The 25,550-nt window shown below is 40.8% G+C and overlaps 1 protein-coding gene across 2 annotated transcripts; it reads left to right on the top strand.

Annotated features, from left to right (window-relative positions):
• Positions 1-832: 832 nt before the first annotated feature.
• Positions 833-25,202, top strand: LOC140104523 (putative ferric-chelate reductase 1). Of its 2 annotated transcripts, none has more exons than XM_072128100.1 (16): positions 833-955; positions 2,465-2,660; positions 4,060-4,196; positions 4,587-4,678; positions 5,672-5,732; positions 7,701-8,024; positions 8,105-8,206; positions 9,223-9,385; positions 11,597-11,713; positions 16,993-17,105; positions 17,795-17,881; positions 18,514-18,611; positions 18,683-18,741; positions 19,162-19,214; positions 19,536-19,576; positions 24,093-25,202. In XM_072128100.1, the coding sequence occupies exons 2-15, from the start codon at positions 2,465-2,467 to the stop codon at positions 19,548-19,550; spliced, it is 1,617 nt and encodes a 538-aa protein (XP_071984201.1). In that variant the 5' UTR covers positions 833-955; the 3' UTR covers positions 19,551-19,576; positions 24,093-25,202. The 2 variants fall into 2 exon arrangements, with proteins under 2 accessions (XP_071984201.1, XP_071984200.1); XM_072128099.1 differs by having other exon boundaries at positions 19,162-19,296.
• Positions 25,203-25,550: the final 348 nt, after the last annotated feature.

The raw sequence follows: 25,550 nt of genomic DNA, 5'->3' as shown, positions 1-25,550 counted from the left end.
GATCCTATTATATTTTCTTGAAACAGAGTTGGCTCCAAGATGGGTATAAATGGAATTAATCACTTAGACACATGCAAGTCCAATGCAAGTCCATTTTTCACACATCAATTGCCATAGAAAAGATAGAGCTCAGTCCTGAGTCCTTTCACGCATGTGAAAAACGCATTGAAATTGCATTGAAAATGCATTGTAAACACGCGTGAAAAACTGAGACACTGAACAAACTCTGACTGAAAACTGATTGAACTCTGATGCAACTCACTGACCAAACCCTGATCGCACCCTGATCAGACTCTGACTTGATCTGCAACGCAAGTGTGGAAGGGGTCTAAGATGCCCTTGCTCCTCCATTAGCAGAAAAGGATTCTAACAAAGCAGAGCAATGGGGGACAGGGCAACATCCAGACAAGAGGTAAGTATGCATTTACATAAATTTTATACATGAAGCTGACCTCTTGATTTTATTTGTACTGAAAAGCCAATTTAAAGGCATTTTAGAGAGTCCATTTACAGGAACTTTACATCCATAATATGTGCTGTACAGTGATGTGAATTGCAAGAACAGTTTTTATTTTTCAAATTAACATAATAATATGAATAATTCCATAATATGAATTTATTGCTGACATTACTACTATCATTATGCAAATGTTTGTATTTGATCAAGTTTCTTAGCACATTCACTGTTTTTAATGCCATCATTATTTGATCATATGACATTTGCTGGTACAGTATCTTTTGTATTCCCTGTGCAGTAATTGGTTGCTGAGATTTGGGGAGTGGCAAATCTTCACATTACTTTCTGAACTCTTCATCATTCACTGACATAAAAGAAGGGCAAGGAACTAACATTGTGCTAGCACAAACAGTAAATCATCTAGCTCTTTACACTAGACCTGTCATCATAAGAAGCTGATTCCTTGTGTTTCCAATAACTACATTATAACCAAAAAAGGTGAGTAAAAGTCTTCAGTTTTATTGAGAAAATAGATTGTTTAAAAAGAAAAGTCAGTGAATTGTCCTTTTGCACTAACAAAAATATAGTATTTACTTTAGAACCTATATACTTGGTAATAGTGGAGTTAAACATTTTCCGATTTTCTTTGCCAGTTACTGTATGTGCAGGATGCTTGAACAGACCATTGGACTGCAGAAAAACAAAGTACTTAACTGTTCATCTCTACAGTACTCGACTTATTGACCTGACTGCAACTGCAGGGAATATTGTACTATAGATAAAGAAACAATTAGTTTATTTCTTTATTATTCTATCAAAAAGTAATTTATGTTAAAGATATTATTGTATTATTATTACTATTATTATTACTATTATTATTATTACTATTATTATTATGCTTTATATTGATATGGTTTTGTTGTGCTTTATGAATTTGGGTATCACATGATATGAATTATGGTCTTTTTGTGCACCCTCTCTCTTATATTAGCCTTTCTTTTGCATTATGGCATAGATGCATTCAATGAACATTAAGATTTATTCATACAAAAAAACATTTTTATAGAAAGATGCTGTATTTGTTATTGTGATAAAAGCAATGGATAGTAATGTAAATTTGATTTTAAAGTGTCTCACCATCATGAGGTGTGGTGCTTGAAAGTAATATAAGGTCGGTTTACAATATAGTAAAGGTGGAAATCCCTTTTCACACCCTAGAAGTTGTTCATCTAATAGTGTCTTTTTATGTAACCAGATTAGTGTTAAAGGGAACCTACCATCAGGAATCCACCTATTAAGGTAGAGCTGATAGGTTCCTTCTCACATCCTAAGCCTTAAACTATCTTTCCCTGATTCATTAATAGCTTCTACCCTGATTTCACCTTTATCTAACTAATAAGCAAATTCTCAGCAGAGGCTACTGGGGCATGGAGTAGGCTTTCTGGGCTGTGGAGACAAAGGCTTCTCCACAACCCAGTAGCCTATGCTTTCCCATCTCCTTGCTCTTCCTCTGCACGCTGCTGATACAGCTCATGCTCACACACAAGATGTACTTACACCACCGGCTTCTTCAAGCTCTGCGCATGCACAGTAACCCCTTCAGAGCGGGCAGTCGCCATGACATGGTGTGAAGTAGCGACAGCATAAGCTACTGAAGTGAGGAGTAGCCTTTTCTCCAACAACCTGGAAAGGCTACTCAATGCCCCGATAGCCTCTGTCAAAAATTTGCATATAAGATATATATAGTTTAGATCAGGTTAGAAAGTATTAGAGGATTAGAGAAAACTAGCTTAAGGCTCAGGATGTTATGAGGAACCTACCATCAGATCTACCTTAATAAGCAGATTCATTAAGGTAGGTTTCCTTTAAGATATGTTACAATAAGCATGCTAAACACAACCTTTTATTACAGGAAATTATGTGTATTAGAGATGCCATGCAAGTATAAACAGATATATATTTAACAGATATACTGTATATAACATATATTATTATTTTTTTTCTTAGATGAGAGCATATGTGTTTGGGTGCTTGATCTTTGGATTCCTGACCTCACATGGGTCCACTTTTAGCAATGGAAGGGTCTATAAAGCATGTGAGACAATGACACCAGAACATGGCACCTCTGTACCACAGACAACAGACCCACCATACAGTGTGTCTGCTTCCAGCTACTCATACAGACCTGAAGATGAAATCACTGGTAAGTACTTATACACTTTATAAATGTAATGCATGTGAACCCCTTACTGATTGTACAGCCCCATGGAATTAATGTTGCTCTATAGATAAATAATAATAATAATAAAGAAAAGGTCTCTCTCTAGAGAAGAATTGGATGGTTCCCTTAAAACCAAGTTCCAACAATTCAATTAAGGTCTTTTAAGGGATTTTTCCTCTGATCACTGGGGCCCTGATCTCAAGGACCCCCCGTTGATCACTTGAGTGGGGGCCCATAAGTGTACTATGTGTATACAGCTCAGATGTGCAAGCTTGGCTAGTACTTCTATCCCTTCTAGGGACTTTTGGAAAGGCTATCTTCTATTAATCATTGTTTTTTTTTAATGCTAGCATATTAGGTTCTTATTATATTTAATTTCATTAAAAGAACGTAGACCATTCCAATGTATTATTTTTATATACATATAACACATATAAATAATTTATTTAGTTATAAAACATTTGACAAGGTGTTTCAGTTGAGATTACAATAATAACCAACTATTCATAGTAAAAGCAAATACAAGAAACTTTGTAATAAATCTTATCATTACAATGTGCTCCCTCCTTCCTTCTTTCCTAAAATACTTTTCACTCTGAAATTTCTGTGAATTTCATCTTGCAGGCAACAAGATTAGAGAGTTGATTGAGGTGTCAGATTAGATAGATGTTGGAGGCAGGTGCAAAGTCTACTCCCCAGGACCAGCGAAACGGCCAGGCAAAGTGGCCGATTGCCCAGGGCCCCCAGCCGAAGCAGAATGGCCATTGGGGTGGCTGACTTGGGCAGCCGCACAAATCACCCACCAGGAGTACGGTGCTCAGCAATTTCCGTCAGCTCCATGGAAATTAATGGAGCAGAACGGTCATGCACGGCCATCTGCTCCATTACTTTGACAGAGCAACAAGGGGTCCGACAGAGGTACGTGGGACCCCATCCAACCCCTCATTTTCGTGATCCATAAGGTCTCATCACTGAGACCCCCACCGATCAGCAAGTTAGGATAAGGCCTAACATCTTTTTGTGGGAAAACCCCTTTAAGGTTTCCCGTTAATCAACAATATCTGGCCACAAAATTCTGATGCTACTGTAAGAAGCTTGCATGGCCCTTATGTTCTAAAATGGTCTACAGCATCCCTGAACATCCGGGACATTATTAGTCAGCAATTACAAAGGGAGTTTCCTTCTTGATGATTTACCTGCCCAAGTGCATTCACTGCGTCAGAACTTTCCTCAGACAACCTCATTGACAGCATGCCAAGGCATGTACAGGTGTAAGTTTGATTGTTTGGTGCTCATACCCAATACTGATGTTGAATATTGTATGTTCTCAATTCAAGAACGGAACACATAAAAGTAATATAACTGTTCTACCTTCTTAAAGTCACTCTGCAGGCCAATCCTGAAATATATTTTGATGGGTTTCTCTTGCAAGCACGCACTACACCTGGAAATGAAATAGTCGGCCATTTCATTGTGACAAATCCTAAATCACAAGCCCTCACTTGTGGCTCAAATGTGGTGAGTATATATGAGTAGTACTAACTAGATATCAGTATAAAGGATAAAGAGATATCCCCAACTAAAACCCACACGTACACATTTTCTTTTGGAATTTAGGATCTAGAGTTTGGGAGACTTGAGGTGACTGTGAATGCTAAAATTAGAGAGGTACAGCTCTTGTTATAGAATTACAAGGGGATAAGTATGTCCTAATGTCCTAGATCATTTATATAGCAGTTAATTTTTTTCCAGTTTATAGTTATGCACTGTACAGACAGCTGTTATCGAAAAAAATCTACACTTTCCGCTACTTATATGTGACTCCAGACTGTACCATCTGTAGCTCGTGTTGGCATTGGAAACACTTGCTGAATTTATTTTCTGGCTTTTATTTTGTGTTTATCCTAGAATTCTACTGTTACGCAGACAGATTCAAGCAAAAAATCCAATATTTCAGCACTGTGGGTGGCACCAGCGTCAGTGGGCAAGGTAATATTTAAGTAAGTATTCTATCAGTTTAGAGCAATACAACATAATAAAATACAGATTTTTGTATGTATATCCTTCATCCTTCTGCCATCCCTCAAGGGGTTCATTACATTCTAAGTATTTCACCTGCTGGAAAGATGGACAGAATCTCCCTGAGGTGTCAGATTACCTAAAATCTCTATGTATTAGGCAGATCAGAGAGACGTAGTAGCTGGGTCTCCACTCATCATATCATCTAGGTTTCTACTCATCAGCTAGGTATCAACTCATCAATGCCGCAGGTTCTCCAATCATCATAACGACTAGGTCTCCACTGAACAACGAGAAGTACAAACTTTTAGATAGAGATAAGATCTGTTATAAAATAAAGAAGCTACATATTGCCCAGAAACTGTATATCCCTTTCTAAACTACAGATGTTTTCTAAATTTGTTGAAAGATTGGGTATACTTTAAATAATATCAATAGATTTTCAGGCATATAGAAGTTTGAAGTAACATATGTAGAATGCTCCCTCTGTATGCATACAGACCTTTAAATCATTGTACATGTCCTTGTACATACAGATAATGAAATATTCATGTTTAAGACATACATTAGCTGTGTAATAAATTGCCTGAGATAACCAATGAAAAAAAGAAGCTGGATTAGTATATGACTTTTAAAACAAAGGAAATATTGTTGTCTTGCATAGTCAAGGTCATATAAAAGGTTTGCCTTGGATGCATGGATACACAGCAACAGATAGCAAACATTGGAGTTATTAAGCAGTGTGAGATTGATGACCAAGTGATTGTTTCCATTTTATGGAAAGCAGCTCAACTTATCAGCAGAATGTTATATAATGTTATAAAATTTATCTCTTAGGGTGATTGTTATTACACTTGCAGCGTGAAAGTTTGCAACTCAGTACAATTTATATTTTCAAGATTATTCACCTTTGTAATCTGCATTCATTGTCCCTAATACTAGTCAAGTCACCACATTTTTTTGCATTGATTTAGAGCTACAATTCTTCAATCAAAACCAATATTCTGGGTGGGAGTTGAAAGTCCTGAGCTCAATGTAAGTTTTTTTAATAGCTGTAAGGTTTAGCATCCCAAAACATGTCTCTTTTCTGTAGGTTTTTATTAGTGGAGAAGTGGAAGACATAGCTAAATGAAATCATAACGTTGCTTTATAAAGAAATAGAATAATTGCTGTTTTATAACAACGATATTGCAGAGACATTCAGCCATTCCACCAGTTTAACACTAATTCCAAAAATACAGTTCTATATTAAGTGTAATGACAATGGGGCAAATTTACTTACCCGGCCCGTTCGCGATCCAGCGGCGCGTTCTCTGCTCTGGATTCGGGTCCGGCCGGGATTCATGAAGGCAGTTCCTCCGCCGTCCACCAGGTGGCGCTGCTGCGCTGAAAATCATCTCCACGCGCCGGAATGCACCACCTCGGACCAGGTGAAGGTAAGCGGTCACCAAGCGACACTTTTTCGGGTTTTAAATGCGGCGGTTTTTCCGAATACGTCGGGTTTTCGTTCGGCCACGCCCCCCGATTTCCGTCGCGCGCATGCCGGCGCCGATGCGCCACAATCCGATCGCGTGCGACACAATCCCGGGGCAATTCAGGTACAATCGGCGCAAATCGGAAATATTCGGGTAACACGTCGGGAAAACGCGATTCGGGCCCTTAGTAAATGACCCCCAATGAGTTTCTTTTCAACAAGTTTTTGCCTTGTCTCTCCAAAATGGGCCTAGAGACCTTTTAGAACCCCTCAAGCTCATAGGTCCTCTGCCAGGTAGTGGTACCTCAGCCAAGTATTTCCAGTTTTTAATCTGCTGCTTAGCCATCTTCATCTTCATCCTCATTTCATGCTATTCTTCACAATCTTGTACCTGACAGTATCTAACAGAAAAGGACCATAATTGTCACCATAAAAAGTTTGTGGGTTATTCTTAGCATGTAACATTATGGCATATACCTAGGATATACTAGTCTACTTTATGATTAGTGGTTGATTAAAGGAGTCCACAGAGCTGGTTTAGTGCTGCATCTCCTTTGCAGCCATACCAGTCCAAGTATATTGTTTGGAGAAGCTATATTCATACATATGTCCCCGATATACGTCCCCCATAGACGGCAATGGACACACAGCACTGTACGGGAGCACTACGATGCTGCACACGTGCGGCACGTACCGTCCCATAACCGGGAGAAAGATAGGACATTTCCTATCTTTCCCCATAATGTGGTGCCGTGTGCCATATATCGCTGTGGAGAGGGGAGGGGATGAGCAGAGCTCCCTCCTCTCCCGGGTGCCGACGTGTGCCCGCCATACTACAGTACGGCAGGCACATCGTCGTGTGAATGTAGCCTTAGTCTGACGCATGTTTTTTTGGATGTATTTCAGTGACTTTTTGCCCAATGGGGCATTTGCACAATATTCAGGTAGTGTGCTGGAATTCGCCATATAGCAGTAAACCTGGCTTGCACCTAATTTGTCTTTGTACTTTTCCTGCTTCCAGATGTTACCGCCTGTTTTAACATTGATTTGCACGAAAAAAGGTGCAAATATTTGCGCAAAGCCACTCCAGTCATGACCTTGCGTAGGGCAGACAATGGCATGAGTTGCGCAAAAGATTGCACCTTTTTTAAAATTTGTGCCTAAAACGTTTCAAATAAAACCTGCTTTTGACTAAGAGCTGAGACTACAAAGACAGAGAAAGAAAATAAAAGATAATAACCTTCTATGTGTTTTGCTGTTCAATGTTTCTGTACACATTGATCCATATTAAGGGCTACTTCATTTCTTGGTTATTTTACTTCTTTTTTATGTACCAATCATTTTGAGCCAAAACCAGTTGTGGAGATCACAGAGAGATAACGTATAATGGAAATAATTTAATAGAATATAATGCTATCACTGCCAAGATTGGCTCCAAATAACTGATGAAAAAAACTGATGTTATAACCAAGATGTTAAGTGGATCTTATTTTGTTCTGAATAATATCTTAATATTTTCCTTTTAATAGGATTCCCCTGACCTCAACACAACCAGCAGCCCAGTATCTTTCAGTTCTGCCTCAAATACTTCCCATCCACCCAGTACAAGTACCAGTATATCAACACCAACTACCTTTGCTTCCTCCAGCTACCCACCACCTACATCTATTACCAGTGAGACTTGTGGTACACAGAAAATTTGCCTAAGCAGTCCTTCTAATTGTGACCCCTCCAAAACTACTAACTGTTTTTTCATGTCCTCTGCTGTGAATGATGGGGGTGCATATCATTTCGAGATAAGTGGACCTTCTGCAGGATATGTGTCCATTGGATTTTCAGATGATCAGCTCATGGTGAGAAATATAAAAGTGACAACATTCTATTCTCCTTAAACAATATCATTCAACCGTTTACTTAATACTCTGTGTTTCAGGGAGAAGATGACATATATACATGTGTCATAAATTCAAGCGGACAAGTAGAGATCCAACATGCCTACTCTGAAGGAAGGAAATCACCTCTCATTTTACCATTGGTAAGTTATAACCATGAAAAAAGTCCCTGAGACTGCGACAAAGGCAGAGGATCTGTGTTTGCTTTATACTGCATGCACTGCCCCTCAATCTCTCTGAGTTTATAGCAAGGACAAGGCTGTAGACTTAGGCTGCATTCACACACATGTATGGGGGACATATATACGGCCGACGTATATGCGGCCGATATACGTCCCCCATACACTTCTATGGGCTCACGGCGCCCTACGGGAGCGGTACGGTGCAGCACACGTGCGGCACCGTACCGCTCCGTAGCCCGGGAAAAGATAGGACATGTCCTATGTTTTCCCGTATTACGGCGCCGCGGCCATATATCGCTATGGAGAGGGGCGGGGATGAGCTGCGCTCACCTCCTCCTCCTCTCCCCGCGCTGCCGTGTGCCCGCCGTGCTACGGTGCGGCGGGCACACGGCAGTGTGCATGTAGCCTTAAGTCATTATTGTAAACCCTTCCAATACCTGTATCAGTCATCTAAAATTTACCCATTTGACTCCCTTAGACCACCTACAATTCTTATTATTAACCCCATCACTGTACAAAACCTAGGGAGGATCAAACCTTTCATTGCCTAAAAATACAGATTATCCTGACATTAAACCTTATCCTGTATACCGGACAAACTATAGCATCAGCATAGTTACAGTTCTTACAGCATCAGCCCAGCCATTTGGCTGGTACACAGGGAGTGCTTGAATCAGATTTCCGCATGATGCAAGGATTCCTGTCCTGTGTAGTGTGTGTAGTAGGCCCACTTCCAGGTAGCCTAGTTCGGGAAAGATTTTGTTACGTCTTGGTGGTCTAGGGCCTTAGATATGTGTGCTAACTAGATCCTATGTTGTCCACCCATATGACTACCTATCATTTCGTATTAAAAAGAGCTGAAATAGCTGTAAGCAAGATAATGATACCAGCGAGACAAAATTTCTCTGGATCCCATTGTATTTTTGCTCAGATTTACTTACATATTTCTTGTCAATATTCTATATCCTAATTGACAGAGCAATGTAGATGTCAGGATGGCATCATTCAACAGCGGTGTAATCCAATGTTCCTTTACTTCAAGAAATCAGATCTCAACCCAACTTCCCACTCACCAAGCCAGATCCACTAACAGTTCTGATACATACTACATATTAGTGGCTTATGGACCTGCGGATAACGGTGGGTAATGTTGAGCTAATGTGCATGTTTTTTTTCTATAGAAGAGGAAAACATTAAATTGTGTTGAGTGTGAATACTGAGACAGACCTTTTACATGTATTTAAGGAGCAACATTGTACCTAAGTCCTTGTGAAAGGAATGGTAAAAATGCAGTACAGTTAACACTGTAATGCAGGGGTAGGAAACCTATGGCTCGGGAGCCAGATGTGGCCCTTTTGTTGGCTGCATCTGGCTCTCAGACGGATCTTTAATAAATAGCGATGGCTGCTGTATGTCTCTTAGACTGATCACTGGACACAGCAGCGATGTTACCGCTGCCTATGTGCTTTGTACGACCCAGGCGCCATGGGAGCAATGAGGAGCTGGCTGCAGGGAGTGCTGGTAAGTGAATATTCTTTTTTTTTTTTTGCTGTGACTAAATATCTACTAGGATGCATGTGGTGGGTGTCAGGATTTGGAGTAGCGAACCCCCTGGGCCACCGCAGACAATGATGTAAGCAGACACCTGAGACTGGAATCTAAGTGGCATCCGGTCTTCACCAGAGCCCGCCTCAAAGCAGTATGGTCTTGCTGCAGCCTGGTACCATCAGGTTGTTCCACAGGCGTGACTTATCCATGGTGGAAGCCATGGTTGAGGTACAGGATCACTAGGCAGTCTCGTGGTCAAGAACAGACAGGCAGTCAAGGCAGGCGGCAATGATGCAAGGTCAGGGATGGAGCAAGAGATCAGGGCTGGCAACGAAGGGGCAGAATAAGGAACAGGTCACAACAGGAGGTCAACACTTGTGAAGGAAACAATGTGGAAAGCTCCCTCATCGGCATGAAGCACTAAGATAAAGCTTGGAGCCGCCGGTCTTTATAGGAGACATGGAAGTGGGAAGGGCCAATCAGCGTTGCACTGGCCTTTTTAATTAGTGAGTGCCGGTGCGTGCGCTGGCCGGCCAGGATGGGAGGCTGAAAGTGGTGAGTTGAGTGAGCTCAGAAAGGGGAGCCGCCACGGAGAGGGGCACAGGTATGCCTCCGATTTGAGACGTAGATCGCAGGGCCACCCGTGAAACTGGGACTACCTATCTGCTTGGGGGCATGTGCATATTGTACAGCTCTTACGGAATAACATTTTAAAATGTGTGGGATTCAGGGCTCTCTCCGCCAAAAAGGTTCCTGACACCTGCTGTAATGCTCAGAATCATTGGGGCCTCAGAAATCCAGCCCTTTCCAATAATAAAACAATGGAATATGCTAGTTATACACTAGTGATGCACTGGTAAAGCCATGATCAGAAATAAATGTAGTGCTGGTTATTAAAACTGTTAGTTGATGCATCATCAGTAAATGGAGCATCTCAGTGCTTAGTGCTTTAGAGCAAAAGCAAGCAGGTTATCCCATCAGCGCCCAGAAGTGAACATGCGGTAACAATAAGTTTTCATGGCAGCCAGGTTATACCTAATGAAAACCCAGGTCAGACATATGTGTACTGCTCTTATGAAATAGTGTAAAAATAAAAACAGTTCAATTATATGTTAAAAGAAGAAAGAAGCTTTTACTCACAACCAAATCTTCTATGATGCTGAAATATAAAATGGTAAAAAGTTGGTGTTGCTGCAACTGTATTAACACATACTAAAAACCTAATGAGTATATTGGAGTGCTGAAAAACTTAATGTGAAAAAAATAGAAAACAATATAAGAGTTGACGTTTTTGTTCATTTTGCATCTACAAAAAGACTAAATAATAAGTAAAATGTAATTTGCAGCCCAAAATGGTAACAATGAAAATAACAGCTGATCTCACAAAAACAAGTCCCAATGTGGAAATAAAACGATTAGTTAAATGTTTTTATTTAGCAAAAGTAGCAAAACATAATTTTTTTATAATTACAATGATCTTCTCCTAAAGTCATATGTTTATTAGACTGTGTGCTAAAAAATGAACATAAAATAAGAAACGCCATTGAAATAGATTTTCAATATGTGTGCCCAAAATGCTCCCAGTAAGAACAGAACTATCTTCATCTAAACAAGCCCTCACAAAACTACAAATGTGTACTCGAGGCCTATAAAAGATGTATTTCCTTTGATGATAATATCTTTAATGTTACTCTTCAAACGTTAAGTAGCTACGTAATAATATGTTAAAAGTAGGGGTGTGCCTGTTTCCCATACAAAGTCCAATCTTTTTTTATATAAACCTGTCATAACTGTGTTCTTCAGGAAGGATCCGATTTCATGGGTCAGGTGTATTCTCCAGTGACACCAAAGTTAATCTCTCTGCCACTTCCAATGTGACTCATAGAGAGAAGAGCTCACACGTAATGGTAAAGACACATGGTAAGTATGAAAGCTTCATCTATCTTTCCCATAAAGCATTAAAAAGGTTTTCTCATGAAAGAAAATTCTCAAATCTTAAGCCCCTAGTGATGTTAACACAAGAGCATTTTTGACCCTTTACTTCACAATTTACTTTATTGTATTGCTGTTTTAGCTCCTATCTAGAGATGAGCGAGTATACTCGTCCGAGCTTGATGCTCGTTCGAGTATTAAGGTACTCGAAATGGCTCGTTGCTCGGACGAGTATTTCCCCTGCTCGAGATCGAGCATTTAATTAAAAAAACACAGTGAAGAAAAATGAAGAATAGAATAAAAACAGTGAACACAGTGAACACAGGATCATTTAAGTGAAAAACACAGTGAAGAACACAGTGAAGAATAGATTACAGATGTTCGGCACATCTGCTTACTTGTCAGAAGGGCGCGGAACGGTGCGAACAAAATGTGAAGAACAATATATAGCTCCTGGGCAGCTGCGGAGAGTAAAGGGAAGCAGAAATCTGGGGAGACCGAGTCTGCAGGAAGAGGGGTGTCCCGCTCCCCTGCAACCCTCCCCCAAGACGTGCACCCTGCATGGGCTCGACATGCGGCAGACAGCCCCGCGCCCCGCACTCGCCACCACTGATGACTGAGCCGCTGCATGTAGCTGAATCTTCCTGCTCGCTGTGTTGTATGTGTCGGACTGGCGCTGACTGTTGATTGTGTACCGGTACCTTGTCATGCCTGGCAGAAGAAGGGGTCCAAGACGGCAGCAACTGAGCCGATCCGCTTTGCCCTCACTGTAGACTCTGATTGGCGGGACGTGTGGCAATGGCACAGGGTTAAGAAACAGAAATGGCAGCGCTGTTGGCCTCTCCGCCCCTCCGATAACCGCCCTGATCACCCCCGAGCCGGTGTGTCACTGCCGCATCCCTGACCTGCCGCTGGACGGGAGTCTTCTTTTCAAGTTCCTCTTCTTCATCTACCTTCTGGTGTCGCTTTTCATCCAGTACATAAACATCTATAAGACGGCATCGGGGAGACTTCAGTGGAAGCAGAGGAGCGGATCCCGGGACAGCGTATCTCCCGACAAGTAAGCAGATCTGCAGAACATCTGCAATCTATTCTTCACTGTGTTTTTCACTGTTTTTTTCACTTAAATGATCCTGTGTTCACTCTGTTCACTGTTTTTATTCTATTCTTCACTGTTCTTCACATCTGCTAACTTGTCGGGAGATAATATATGCGCGGAACAGTGAAGAATAGATTGCAGATGTTTGCATACATCTGCTAACTTATCAGAAGACATTCTATTTCAATTAAATAACACATTTTATTCCCGAACCATGGTCCCTTTGAAAAATGCTTCAGGAAATGCATCAGGAAAAGTTTGTCTCGAATAACGAGCACCCGAGCATTTTAGTGCTCGCTCATCTCTACTCCTATCACTTCCTAGACTGGTCAGTGCAAAATTCCAGGGTGTGGGCAGGGACTCTCTAAGACACAGTGTGATCCCTATAGTTCTGTGAGCTGACAGTGTAGTTAGATCATCAGGGTACAAGGTTTATATATAATTTCATTTAGCTTCTGAACATTTTACTAGTATCTGACAACATAGAAAGAGATATGACACAGATCAGAGATGATGTGATCCCTGAGATTCCTATAGCACACAATGACACACTATTCCACAACAAGATTCCTATAGCACTACAAAATCTCTGCAATTCCACAACACACTAGATCTGCTGTGCCTTCCTCACCCAATAAAGAATTTATCTGTCTGTAGCTTGTAGTTATCCTCATGCTGCTGCCGGCAGGAAGTCAGTGTCTGTGTCAGTGTGACTTCAGTCCTGAAATGCAGGGGGCGGGGCTAGATTGCAGGGAGCAGAGAGAGAGAGAAACTTAGCTTCATGGCCGTCGCAAAGAAATCCAAGTTGACTTCTCTAAACTCAGAAGTTAAATGTTAGATATCTACGGGCAACTGAAATTGTGTACACCATGACTGATAGAGACAGATTGGAATTATATCTGTGAAAGGCTGTATTTTTGTTGATAACAGTGAATTAGAGAATGTGTTATTTTGTTATCTTGAGTACATTTAAGAAACTTGTCTTCATGGGAATACCACTTTCAAATAATAACTTTTCAGAAGTTGTGGTTGCTGCTTGGTTTTGATACTGCTAACTCATTTGTTATTACTAGAAAACCAATGGATAATGTGAATGGACAGTCTATTTCCACCATTGAGAGCAAAATATCTGCCAAGAGCAGCATGAGACTGAATTTAATTTTAGACTTTTATAAAAGTTTTACAACATTATTAAGCAAGAGAAGGCTAACTCACTGGGGCACATTTACTAAGAATGTGGGAAACTGCACTAAAAGTGCTCTGCACGTGTATAATGCTGGGTGCAACAGATTCATTTAGAACATGCGCCAGAAATCATGAATCTGTCGCTTCCCCACACTGGCCCAACAGAGTTCACCAGAGGCACGGATGGACTGAGCTCCGGAATGCCCCCTAATTTATGTCACATGGTGGCTAGTGCAGCTGCGCCACAAAACGGTTTCATGCTACACATTTGTGAAGCAGGCACTTCTTAAAGGGGTATTCCAGGAATTAGCATAATTCATACAAATTGGTAAATAAAATATAAGCTAAAATATAATTAGCTGTTATTTAAAATTTTGCTCTTTTTAGCAGAAAACTTCTAATGACATACACTGTATTGAAACATTAAAATGCTACCGGCCCTTTAGTCAGTCGGTTTAATTCCTCCGTGCGGAGAAGACACAGGACATAATGTCCACATCATATGTCCTGCACCTGCCTGGGCAGGTCATGTGATAACCACTAAGTTTGGCTGTAGTCGGTTGGTTGCAGTGCATCCAATATGGCTTGTGTTTTGGTGATGGCAGTTAACCCCTTACCAACATGTGACATAATACTACATCACATGTCTGGTGCGGGTGCATATTGCAGCAAAAGCTTACCGGTAACACCCGCTGATCGCCGCCGTTGGCTTCAAAAAGATGGCGGCGCTTGGGCCGCTATCTTGCCGAAGATCGTCGCTCCCCTTGACGTCATCGGGGAGCGGCGATCCGTCGCCATGACAGCCTCGGGTCTTCCTCGGGTCTTACTCTTCCGAAGACCCGAGGCTGCTTCGTGTTAACCCTTTCATTACAATGTGCTATCAGCACATTGTAATGAATGAGGAGGAAAATCCCCATATATTGCCATACTGTAGTATGGCAGTATATGGTAGGATCGATCAGACAACCTAGGGTTAAAGTACCCCAGGGAGTCTGAAAAATAGTAAAAAGAAACTAAAAAAAAAAAATTATAATAAAAAAACATAAAAATTCTAAACCCCCTTTCCCTAGAACTGATATAAATATAAATAAACAGCAAAAATCATAAACACATTAGGTATAGACGTATCCGAAAATGCCCGATCTTTGAAAATATAATAACGGTTTTCACTGCGTTTAGCCCTGTAATGGAAAATAGCGCCCAAAGTCGAAAATGACACGTTTTTGCCATTTTAAAAAATATTAAAATATTCTATAAACAGCGACCAAAAGGTCGTACAGTCCTAAACATGATAACATCATCAAAAGTCGCAAAAACGACACCTCCCAAAGCTCACTATACCAAAGTATAAAAAAGTTATTAGCGCCAGAAGATGGCAAAATCCCCCCAAAAAATTTTTGTACAGGAGGTTTTAATTCTTGTAAATGTATGAAAACATTATAAAACCTATACAAATTTGGTATCCCCGTAATCGTACCGACCCAAAGAATACATTAGACATGTCATTTGGGGCATATAGTGAAATACGTAAAATCCAAGCCCACAAGAATACGGTGCAAATACACTGCATTCGGAATTTTTTTCCCGCTTCCCAGTACACGGCATGGAATATTAAATTTTGAAGTGTAATTTGTTACGCAAAAAATAAGCCATAACACAGCTCTATACATGGAAAAATAAAAAAGTTACAGATTTTTGAAGCTGGGGAGTGAAAAATGAAAAACTCAAAAACAAAAAAGGGCATCGGCGGGAAGAGGTTAAACATCATGGTAACAGAGCAAGAAAAGGAGCTTAAGAGGTAGGAGGAGATACTGAGAACTAAAGGATCCCAGTGGCGGCCATCTTGGTGATAACTTCTCATACTTTAGAGAGGCCATAATATTTTGTGAATCATAAAATCAAATTAATTAAGCTCCATTTTGTGACTAATGACATTGAGTTTTGTTACATTCATTTATTTATAGCATCATGGGTTTGTGTATCAGACGTTCATATTCCCGGAATACCCCTCTAAATACCTGTGCAAGCAGCTTCCACTAGAAAAAATATGTTAAGTCCGTCAGAAAACTGGCAGAAAGCTCTTAGTAAATGTGCCCCACTATGTCAGTTAAATGGTTGGGGTTTTTTAAATATTGGTCCTTGATTATTTAAAAATCACAGCATTTAATTTTTTTTGCTGAATATTCTGGTGTGAATTCAATCTTTGCAATGTAGTCACCCTACTGAAGAAAAAATGGGGAATAAAACTTGCAGAGTGGCTAGCTGACCAAACCCTGGCCTCTCCATTTCTGTCTCTGGTATCACTATAAGCGCAAGGCAGCAGGCCCGTTGTCTTAGGGTTGTGCTGGAGTCTACATTGCACCATAAGTGTAATCACTTGCACAATCTTGCTACAGACATCTCAATAACATTTCTAGAATCTGCCCTTTTCTTACAACCGAAACCTTCAAAATGCTAGTTGTCACTCTGATTCACTATCGCCTAGACTACTACTGTAACTCCCTACTAATCGATCTTCCACGTACTAAACTCTCTACTCTAAAATCTATTCTTAATTGATCAGCCAGACTTGACTTCAGTCCACATGCCTCCAATCTGTACAAGCCCCGTCTGAATACAGTTTACGCTGCATTCAGCTGGGCGAGCATATGGCAACATGCTGGAGAGGAGCGGACTATCGTCCCCGGAGCGCTCCCCCCCCCCCCACACACATTTCTGTTGCATAAAAATTGGCACAATTGCACCAAAATCCGATCGCATGCAACACAATACCCTTCTAAGTAGCTATCACAGCTGAAAGTACAATCCGCGGAACCCTCAGTAAATAAGCCCCTGTTTGTGAAGATGGCATAACAAAGGTCCAAAATATATGGATTTTTTGCACATATACTGTTTATATAGAGCTCCAATACACAGTTAGCTATTATTTGGGATGAGACAACTGTACTTTTTTATGTTATATCCTATCATTTTACATCTGCAGGAGCCCTCATGCTTATTGCTTGGATGACTACAGGAACTATAGGGATGATTTTTGCTCGTTATTTTAAAACTGCTGCAAAGACACCTATTTTGGGCAAAGCTCTTTGGTTCCAGGTATTTGAATTCCATAAATAGAATTAATTATTCTACTACAACTCTAGAATAAAAAAAACAGTCCTAACAGTCAGCATTCGTTAACTATGCCTTGACAAAGACAGAAAGTAAAATCATCTACATATACAGTCTACGGAGAGGAGATAGGAGTCTGAGCAAATAGGAGCTAAATGAGAGGTTAGGAGAGATGTGCATGGAGATGCCGGAACAAATGGCAAGTTTTCCAAGCCAGCAGCGTGTGGTGAGTCCTAGAGGGAGTGGGCGACAGTCTGTATGTCTGTGTCATGATGCATTCTTCCAATTCTCTACACTATCCTCCTCTCTCTGGTGCCTGTTGACTGCACATGGCAGGAAGTGGGGAGGAGGAGCTGAATGGGTGTGGAGAAGAGGATGAATGCATGAGCAGTCTGAGCTAACATCTTATCCCACCCCCTTCCCCAAGACTCCCACCATGCTGCTAGAAGTGAGGCAGGTAATGTGAAATAAAGTTGTATAAAGTCGTGGCAGCATTCAGAATGCTGATAAAGACACTTTTCAAATCAGCATAGCACAGGCTACTGGAACCTGTCACCAGCTAAAAATGACATTCCTGGCGACAGGTTCGCTTTAACTTCAGCATGTGTTCCCTGTCAATGACCTTTACTAAAATTCTTTGCTAGTTTTTCAACATTTCTCTTGTTAACTTGCAGGCTCACCTCGTGTTCATGGTTTTGACAGTGGTGGCAACAGTAGTATCATTTGTATTATCATTTGTAGAAGCTAAAGGATGGGCATACGTAAGTAGCAATATGTATTGATATCGATGACAACATAAACCCACCATAGATACTGTATGTTTACATTATTATTATATATTCATCAAAAATAGCTCTTCTGGCTTTAAGATAATGGATAATACCATGCCTGGGAAAAAACACTTGGCCCTCTTGCCCACAACAGTTTTTTTCCACAGGTGATCAGGGCCTAGTGCCACTGAGAAACACTCAGAGCAGTTGTTGTTCTTGGCCCTGTTTGTGGATCTGCCATAGAAGTCTATGGGGCTAGAAAAACAACATGGTCAATACGCAATTTCTCTACGTTTGTGGATTGTATTTGCGGAGGTTTGCTAAGTCACATGACTTCATTAGCCAGCCTTCCATTATTTTTTGCTAACCTGCAAACACAGGTCGAGTTTGCGGCCATACAGCTCAGACTCAGTTTAAATACAGTTGACACAGGGGCACAAAATTGGCCAACAGAACTAAAATTTGGGACCTTAAAAAAAGAATAAAATATTAAATAGCTTATAAAAAAAACTAACAATTATAGTAAACTCTTAACAAATTTTCTAAAATCCAGAAGAATAAATGTAACATTCTAATAACATTGGATTTTAGTGTCTAATAATTCCCTTCCTTGTGTATCTTAGGATGTCAGCACTCATGCCATTCTTGGGTGCATTGTGATGATCTTGGCCTTTTTCCAACCCCTAATTGCCTTTTTTCGACCTTCACCAGAGAACAACAAGTAAGTTATTAACAAAGTGAGTTGGACATTCCCTCTGCATGAATACTTACAATATTTTTTCCTATTACTAGGAGATACATTTTCAATTGGTTTCATGGTGTCAATGCGCTGGTGATGAAAGTCTTGGCAGGTATGTACCATGATTTTATACATCAAATACATAGGATCAAATTTACCTTGACTTGTGCACAGTTTCCTGGCATACAAGCCCTGAAATAGGTGAAATTCCTGGCATACGGCAAGGCATTGCTCCTAATTCCGCCCTCATGCCACCTTCATACCGATAGGGCATGATGGGGGGGGGGTGAAGGGGTGGCATGGCCAGCATTCCTGTTCAGGTTCAGGGGCAGGTTATAGTGCAATTAAACATTAGACATACAAATTCCCCACAGGCACAACGCAGCAAACTCCTGATAAAACCATGCGGTACCACGGGGCTGAGGCACTTAGCGCCAACATATCATAATTCTGCCCCATAGAGTTAAGGTTGAAATTCTGCAAAAAGGCTCAGAAGAAAGGCAATTTTGTTGATTTTTCTCATCTTTTGCAGTGGCAAATCTTTTCCTGGGCCTACAGTTCTTAGATTACAGACTTGGATGGATGGTAAAAGTTATGGGAGGCTTTGTTGGCTGGGAAGCTTTAACCATAGTTTGCCTAGAGATTAATGCTGACCTGGCAAGGAAAGGTAACAAATTTACTGTTAAATTATTACATTCTGCCAAAAATTAAAATTTCATTGTATCAGGATATTTCCAGCTGTTAAACAATACCTCCATAAGAAAAAGCTTCATAGTGCTCTTAGGTCCTCAAGTACAATATTTTGTGCTTCAGACCGTTCATTAAACCTAATTCAAAGGAAGGTGTAACCTATCTGCTTATCATAATATAAAAACTATTTTCTCTCTTTTCTTTTTCATTCTTTAGAAAAGAAGAAATTAGGAGACACTAAAAACCCAGAAGTCTCGGTAATAATATTTTATTATCAATATTATTAATAGTATTTATAAATCATTTACACTGCTAGCAAAAATGTTTTGGTAACTAAAGTACTACTTAACTTTTGATTTTCTCTTTTTTGGATATTGATTTAAGGGCCTAGTCCTTCACTTGGGGCACACACCTTTTCAATTGCTGTTGGTCTTCACTTGCTTTTAACAGTGGACAAATAACTGGATGACAGAACTAGTTCTTTCTCTTTCTAGTGACCTGGTGTTTTATCTACAAATTATATGAAATTTCTATTATGAAATGGAGGGTAGTATAGCCCTAGGCCCCCTGCAAAAAATCATGTTTAGTCTGTGGAATACAGGCCATATGTAGGCCCGAGCCCTCTTAGGCCCGAGTCTTTGCATTATATGAAAATATAATGCACAGACTTTTCATCTGCTGTTTGGACTCCAGTGCCGGAGCTACAGTCTGGCCAGCAGTCGTGAAGTCTGTGCTTTATATTTGTCTGTAAAATCCTTACTTAGTCATATGCTAATGATGTGGAAAGATTACTTGAGGCATACCCTATCCTCTGCGAGCTCTTGGGGATAAGGCTATTACACGCCTCTTGGAACTCTGCAGAGACGCCCCTTTGTGTTTCTGCAATGCTGGTGTAAGCCGATGGCATGGGCCCAGACAAGCGCAGTGCATCATTTAGCTCCCCCAGCTTCAGGAATGCTCTGTGCACATGCATTAGCTTCCATCACCAGAGCAACCAGGATTATTAGGGGAATGGAGGGATTAGAATACACTGACAGATTACAAAATTTGGGATTATTCAGTTTAGAAAAAAGACGACTGAGGGGAGACCTCATTACAATGTACAAATACCTGAGCGGACAGTACAAGGATCTCTCCAAAGATCTTTTAATACCTCGGCCTGTGACCAGGACAAGGGGGCATCCTCTACGCCTAGAGGAGAGGCGATTTTACCATCACCATAGACAAAGGTTCTTTACTGTAAGAGCAGTGAGACTATGGAACTCTCTGCCGCAGGAGGTTGTTATGGCGGACTCTATGTACATGTTCAAGAGAGGCCTGGATGCCTTTCTGGAGAGCAAAAATATCACGGGTTATGGGGATAAAACATTTATTTAATTCTTAAAGGTAGGACTTGATGGACTTGCGTCTTTTTCCAGCCTTATATACTATGATGCTATGATACTATGTATGCAGGGGCCTCCAACAACACCAACGCGAAAGGGGTGTCTCTGCAGGGTTCCGAAGGGCAAGTAATAGCCTTAACCCTCAAAGAGTTTATTGGATCCCCCCCTGTAGCATTTCCACATCATTAGAATATGACTATAAAAGGAAGCAGCCCATACAATGCTTCTGCAAACACAACTTCTGCATGTGTAATCTGCCACTGGATTTACTTTGATAAGTAGATTCCTGGGGGTAAATTTACTTTAAATTTATAGACACGGAGAGGGACAATGTAGGGATCAGGCAAATCTTTCTAATGGCAGTTTATACCATAATCTTGGTTGCTCTCCTCGGCACCCATTGCAGTACTGCTATGTCCTTTTTATACACTGGTGCCCAAAACTGTACACAATATTCCATGTGTGGTCTGACCAGGAATTTGTATAAGGGCAAAACGATGTCCTTATCATGAGAATCTATGCATATTTTTTTGTACTTGCTCTGCCCTGCCTCCTTGTTCCTGATTGACAGGTCTAGGAGCTACGATATTCTGCTGCATGGAACTTTGAAAGAGAGTTCTGTTACATCATTAGGCACTGAAAGTCATGTGACCTGGTTGACCTCATCTATGGTCCTGTAACATTTGCAGCGTCTACCTCATGTATGTATCTGATCACATGAAATCACATCAGCCTCCATAGACTTCCACTTCTCCCATCCTCTATGGAGGCATGCTGTGATTTCATATGATCAGATAGGGTAGACATTGCAAACGTAACAGGACTTTGATGACATCATCCTGGTCACATGACTTTAAGTGTCCAATGATGTAGCAAAGCTCTCTCTCAATGTTCCATACAAAAGAATATCATAGTTCTTAGGCCTCATGCACACGACCTGTTAATATGTTTTTGGTTCTGTATATAGAGCTGTATGTTTTTCACCTTTATTGCACTGTATCCGTACCGTATCTTTATAAAATGATCTGGACAAATGATGGCTAGCTGGCTATTGGCTAGCTGACAGAATGCAACTCGCACTGGTTCTGGTCTCCCTGAATAGTGAACGTAAATACGACATAATACATCATAGACTTCTATGGCGCATACCGAACAGAAATACATGAGAAAATAGGACATGCTCTATATCAGCGGTGGCGAACCTATGGCACGCGTGCCAGAGAGGGCACGCGGAGCCCTCACTGCTGGCACGCGCCCCATCCTCCCAACCACTGCCAGGTGCGGACAACCACTGTCCACACCTGGTTGTCATGGCTGTTAGCAGTATCGGAGCTGCGCTCCGATACTGCTAACAGCCATGACAGAGCAGGGCGGCCCGACACTGCCTGCTCTGTCACTCTTATCACAACAGCGCACAGGACGGTAAAGCGTCCCAGCGCTGGCAGCAAAATTATGTCATTACGCTGCCAGCGCTGGGCAACCTTACTCCGTGTGCGCTGCAGTGATCAGCCGGAGGAACGCCGAGTCTGAGGTGAGTGTATTAATTTATTTTTTTAATTCAGCGCATCCATGGGGAATAATAGATCAGCAGGAAGGCTGATTTCCTGCCCGCTCCCGCACCTCCCATAAAACTCCGCCCGCAACCGGGCCGAAACTCACGGCATTAACTGCGCCCGCTACCACAAGCCCCCCCGCGCCCGAACCCCAGCCTGTTCTGCCCGCTACCGCAGACCCGCCGCCCCACCCCCCACCCCCCCGCAAGAACTCCGGCCGCTCTCACTCCCCCCCCCCCCCCCGCTCAATTCCGGTCACTGCCCCCCATCACCCCCTCCCCTGGAACTCATGCCTCATAACCACACTGCCCCGAACTCCAGATGCTGCATCCCCCCCTGGAACAACAGACACCTAAGCAAGAGTAAGTAACATATGTATTTTTATGTATGTATTTATGTATATGCATATTATATTATAAATTTATATGTGCATTTATATATTTATACCTGTGTGAGGGCTTATTTTTTGCGTAACATATTTTACTTCTCATTTATTATTCCATGTTGTGTACTGGGAAGCTGGATTTTAATACTTTCGCTGTGCGCTCCAAATCATTTGTGTCCTTTATTCTTTGGTTCGGTCCTATCACAGTGATACCAGACTTGTAGGTTTTGTTGTGTTTTAATGCTTTTTCTATAATTAAAACAGTGTATGAAAAAGAAAATAGTTTCGCCATCTTGTGACGCTAATAACTTTAGTGCACGGAGCTGGGGAGGTGTGATTTTTTTGCTTAATGAGCCGTTGTTTTCAATGCTACCATTTTGAGGACTGCGTGACCTTTTAATAACTTTTTATTACTCTTTTATGTGATGTAAAATGGTGTAAAAGTGCCGTTTCAGTGTGTATAGGACTGCTGGAATCCAAGCTCAGACAGTCCTGTGTAAATTGATTCTAAACTAAACCCTCAGTTTTCTGGTTAAATTGCCGTACTGGCACTTTGCGATAAGTAATTAGGTTTTGGGTTGCAGTTTGCAATCTTTTACATCTTGCTGACAGTACGGTACAGTATGGTGCACAATACAACTATTAAAAAAGATGGTCATATTGCCCTGGGGCCATATGCTACCCGTAAATATGGTCACACATATGGGCATTTTTTTTCATGTGCATGAGACCTTAGACCTGCCAAGCAGGAACAAGGAGGCAGGGCACTGCACGGAAAAACTAATATGCATAACTTGCTTAGTGTGAATGACTCACATCAGTTGACTTGCATATAAGTTTACAAACTGATTTTTGTAACATTGCAGCCATGGAAAAGAACCATTTAGGCATAAGGAAAAATTCTTTTTAATCATAGTCTTTAACCCCTTCCCGACATTTGACGTAATAGTATGTCACGGGCAGCAGGGACTTACCACATTGTGACGTACTATTACGTCAAGCTTCTGGCACCTGCTCCAGAAGCTTTGGATGTTACACCCGCCTGTAACATCTGCGATCGGTAACCACTTACACGTATGTGACTGCGGTGCTTAAGGGACTTGTGAAATGCATCGGACCCCCCTGTGGCGCTTACTGGGGGGATCCATTCCTCCTATGGCAGCCCCAGGGTCTGCCAGTGCCCCGGGGCTGCACAGTGTTCTTTGGGAGCTGGCAGGAGCCGGCTAGGGTTAAGCAGGATCCGGGAGGTGAGTATAAATTCTTTATTATTTTTAAAGCCTTCCCCATAGCCATATATAAAAAATTCTAAATAAAACATTTTTGTAATCCTGGACAACACCTATGAGTGGGCTTTATTTTACAGAACTGTTTATAGAATTTTGGAAAATTACTTTATGTATGCACTGGGTCATATTTTTCTTTTAATTCTACCTCATTATCTTTATTTTAGGTGAAGTTTGAGGTTTACCTACTACTTATCTACCTGTGTGGGAACCTGACATTCCTGATCACACTTCTTGTGGGCATTGGAAAATCATAGGAGAAAGACTGGAGATAGAAGCTAGAACCATATTACACATCATTTGTTCAATGACATGAAGAGGAGTATATACGGCAATAATATACAGGATGGAATTTCATCACAGTGACATTATTACAAGAACTAGTGAGATGAGGCCTCTTCATACATACCAGGTGTTTTCTGCTGGAGGCAAACCATTACTGATCAGTAGCATTTCCACCATATACTACAGTGCTAATGCAGTATATGGTAGGAGTGATCAGACCCCCTAGGGTTGAAGTAGGGTTGCAAAACATTTTTTAAAAGGTACATGAAAAACAAAATGTTTGAATCACTCTCCTTTTAGATCTAAATAAATATAAACATGCTCTGTATTACTGAATCCTGTAATGGGAAACAGCATCAAAAGTAACAACGTTTCGACGTTTCGCAACTCCGTTGAATTTTGAATAAAAAGTGGTCAAAAGATTGTACAGTCCCCAAAACATCATTTCTCCATGCAAAAAAAATGACATCTTACACAGCTCCGTAAAAAGCTATTGGCATCAGAATATGGAAAAACTTTGAAAAAATTATTATACAAAGATTAAAACTTTTACATCAATTTTACATCAATTTGGAATATCAGTAATTGAAGCGACTCAAAGAATAAAGTAGAGGGGTCGTTGAAACGATCAGTGAAAGCTGTAAAAACAGAACCAACAAAAAAATGGTTCAAATGCATTTTTTTTATTGTTCTTGCATTTGTACTTTTATGTAAGTACATTACATAGAATATTAAATACTGAGAGTAGGAAGTAGCATTTTTCATGCAGAAAACAAGCCTCCAGATCATCTCTGTCTTGCCATGAGGCTGCTGTAAAGCATATTAGTAAATGATGTGACTAGAGCTCAAGCAAAAAGACAGTCCCAGCCATAATGGTTAGAAAAGAGGTGATTTTTAAAAAAAATATCAAAATAAAAACAAATATATTTTGTCCTGAGTCAAAAAAAAAATTGGTGTTACATTTACTTTAACTGAAATGTATATCCAGAAGATCAACACTCATTGTAATTGCATGAAAATGTATTTAGGTTGTGCAGGTATACTGTATGTAGGTTTTTTTTGCTTAAACCTATTACCTCTGTTATAATTTGAAGATGTTCTTGGAGAATTGGAAAAAATAAATAATAGACAAAGAAAGCATGCTCTTTTTTTTTCTTAAAGCCCTTTATTCTATTAAAGCGCTTTGCCCATTAAAAACAATTCTCACATTTCAATCCCCTACTGATGTTTACACAATAAAGATAATTTTTAACCTCTCACTTTACAATTTCACTCAGTTTTATTGTTGTTTTAGCTCCTATCATTCAGTGATGATCAGTGTTAAATTCCAGAGTGTGGGC

The sequence above is a fragment of the Engystomops pustulosus genome, chromosome 10, assembly GCF_040894005.1.
Source record: "Engystomops pustulosus chromosome 10, aEngPut4.maternal, whole genome shotgun sequence".
NCBI lineage: Eukaryota > Metazoa > Chordata > Amphibia > Anura > Leptodactylidae > Engystomops > Engystomops pustulosus.
The sequence above is the reverse complement of the archived record's forward strand: the minus strand, read 5'-3'. Positions and strand labels throughout refer to the sequence as shown.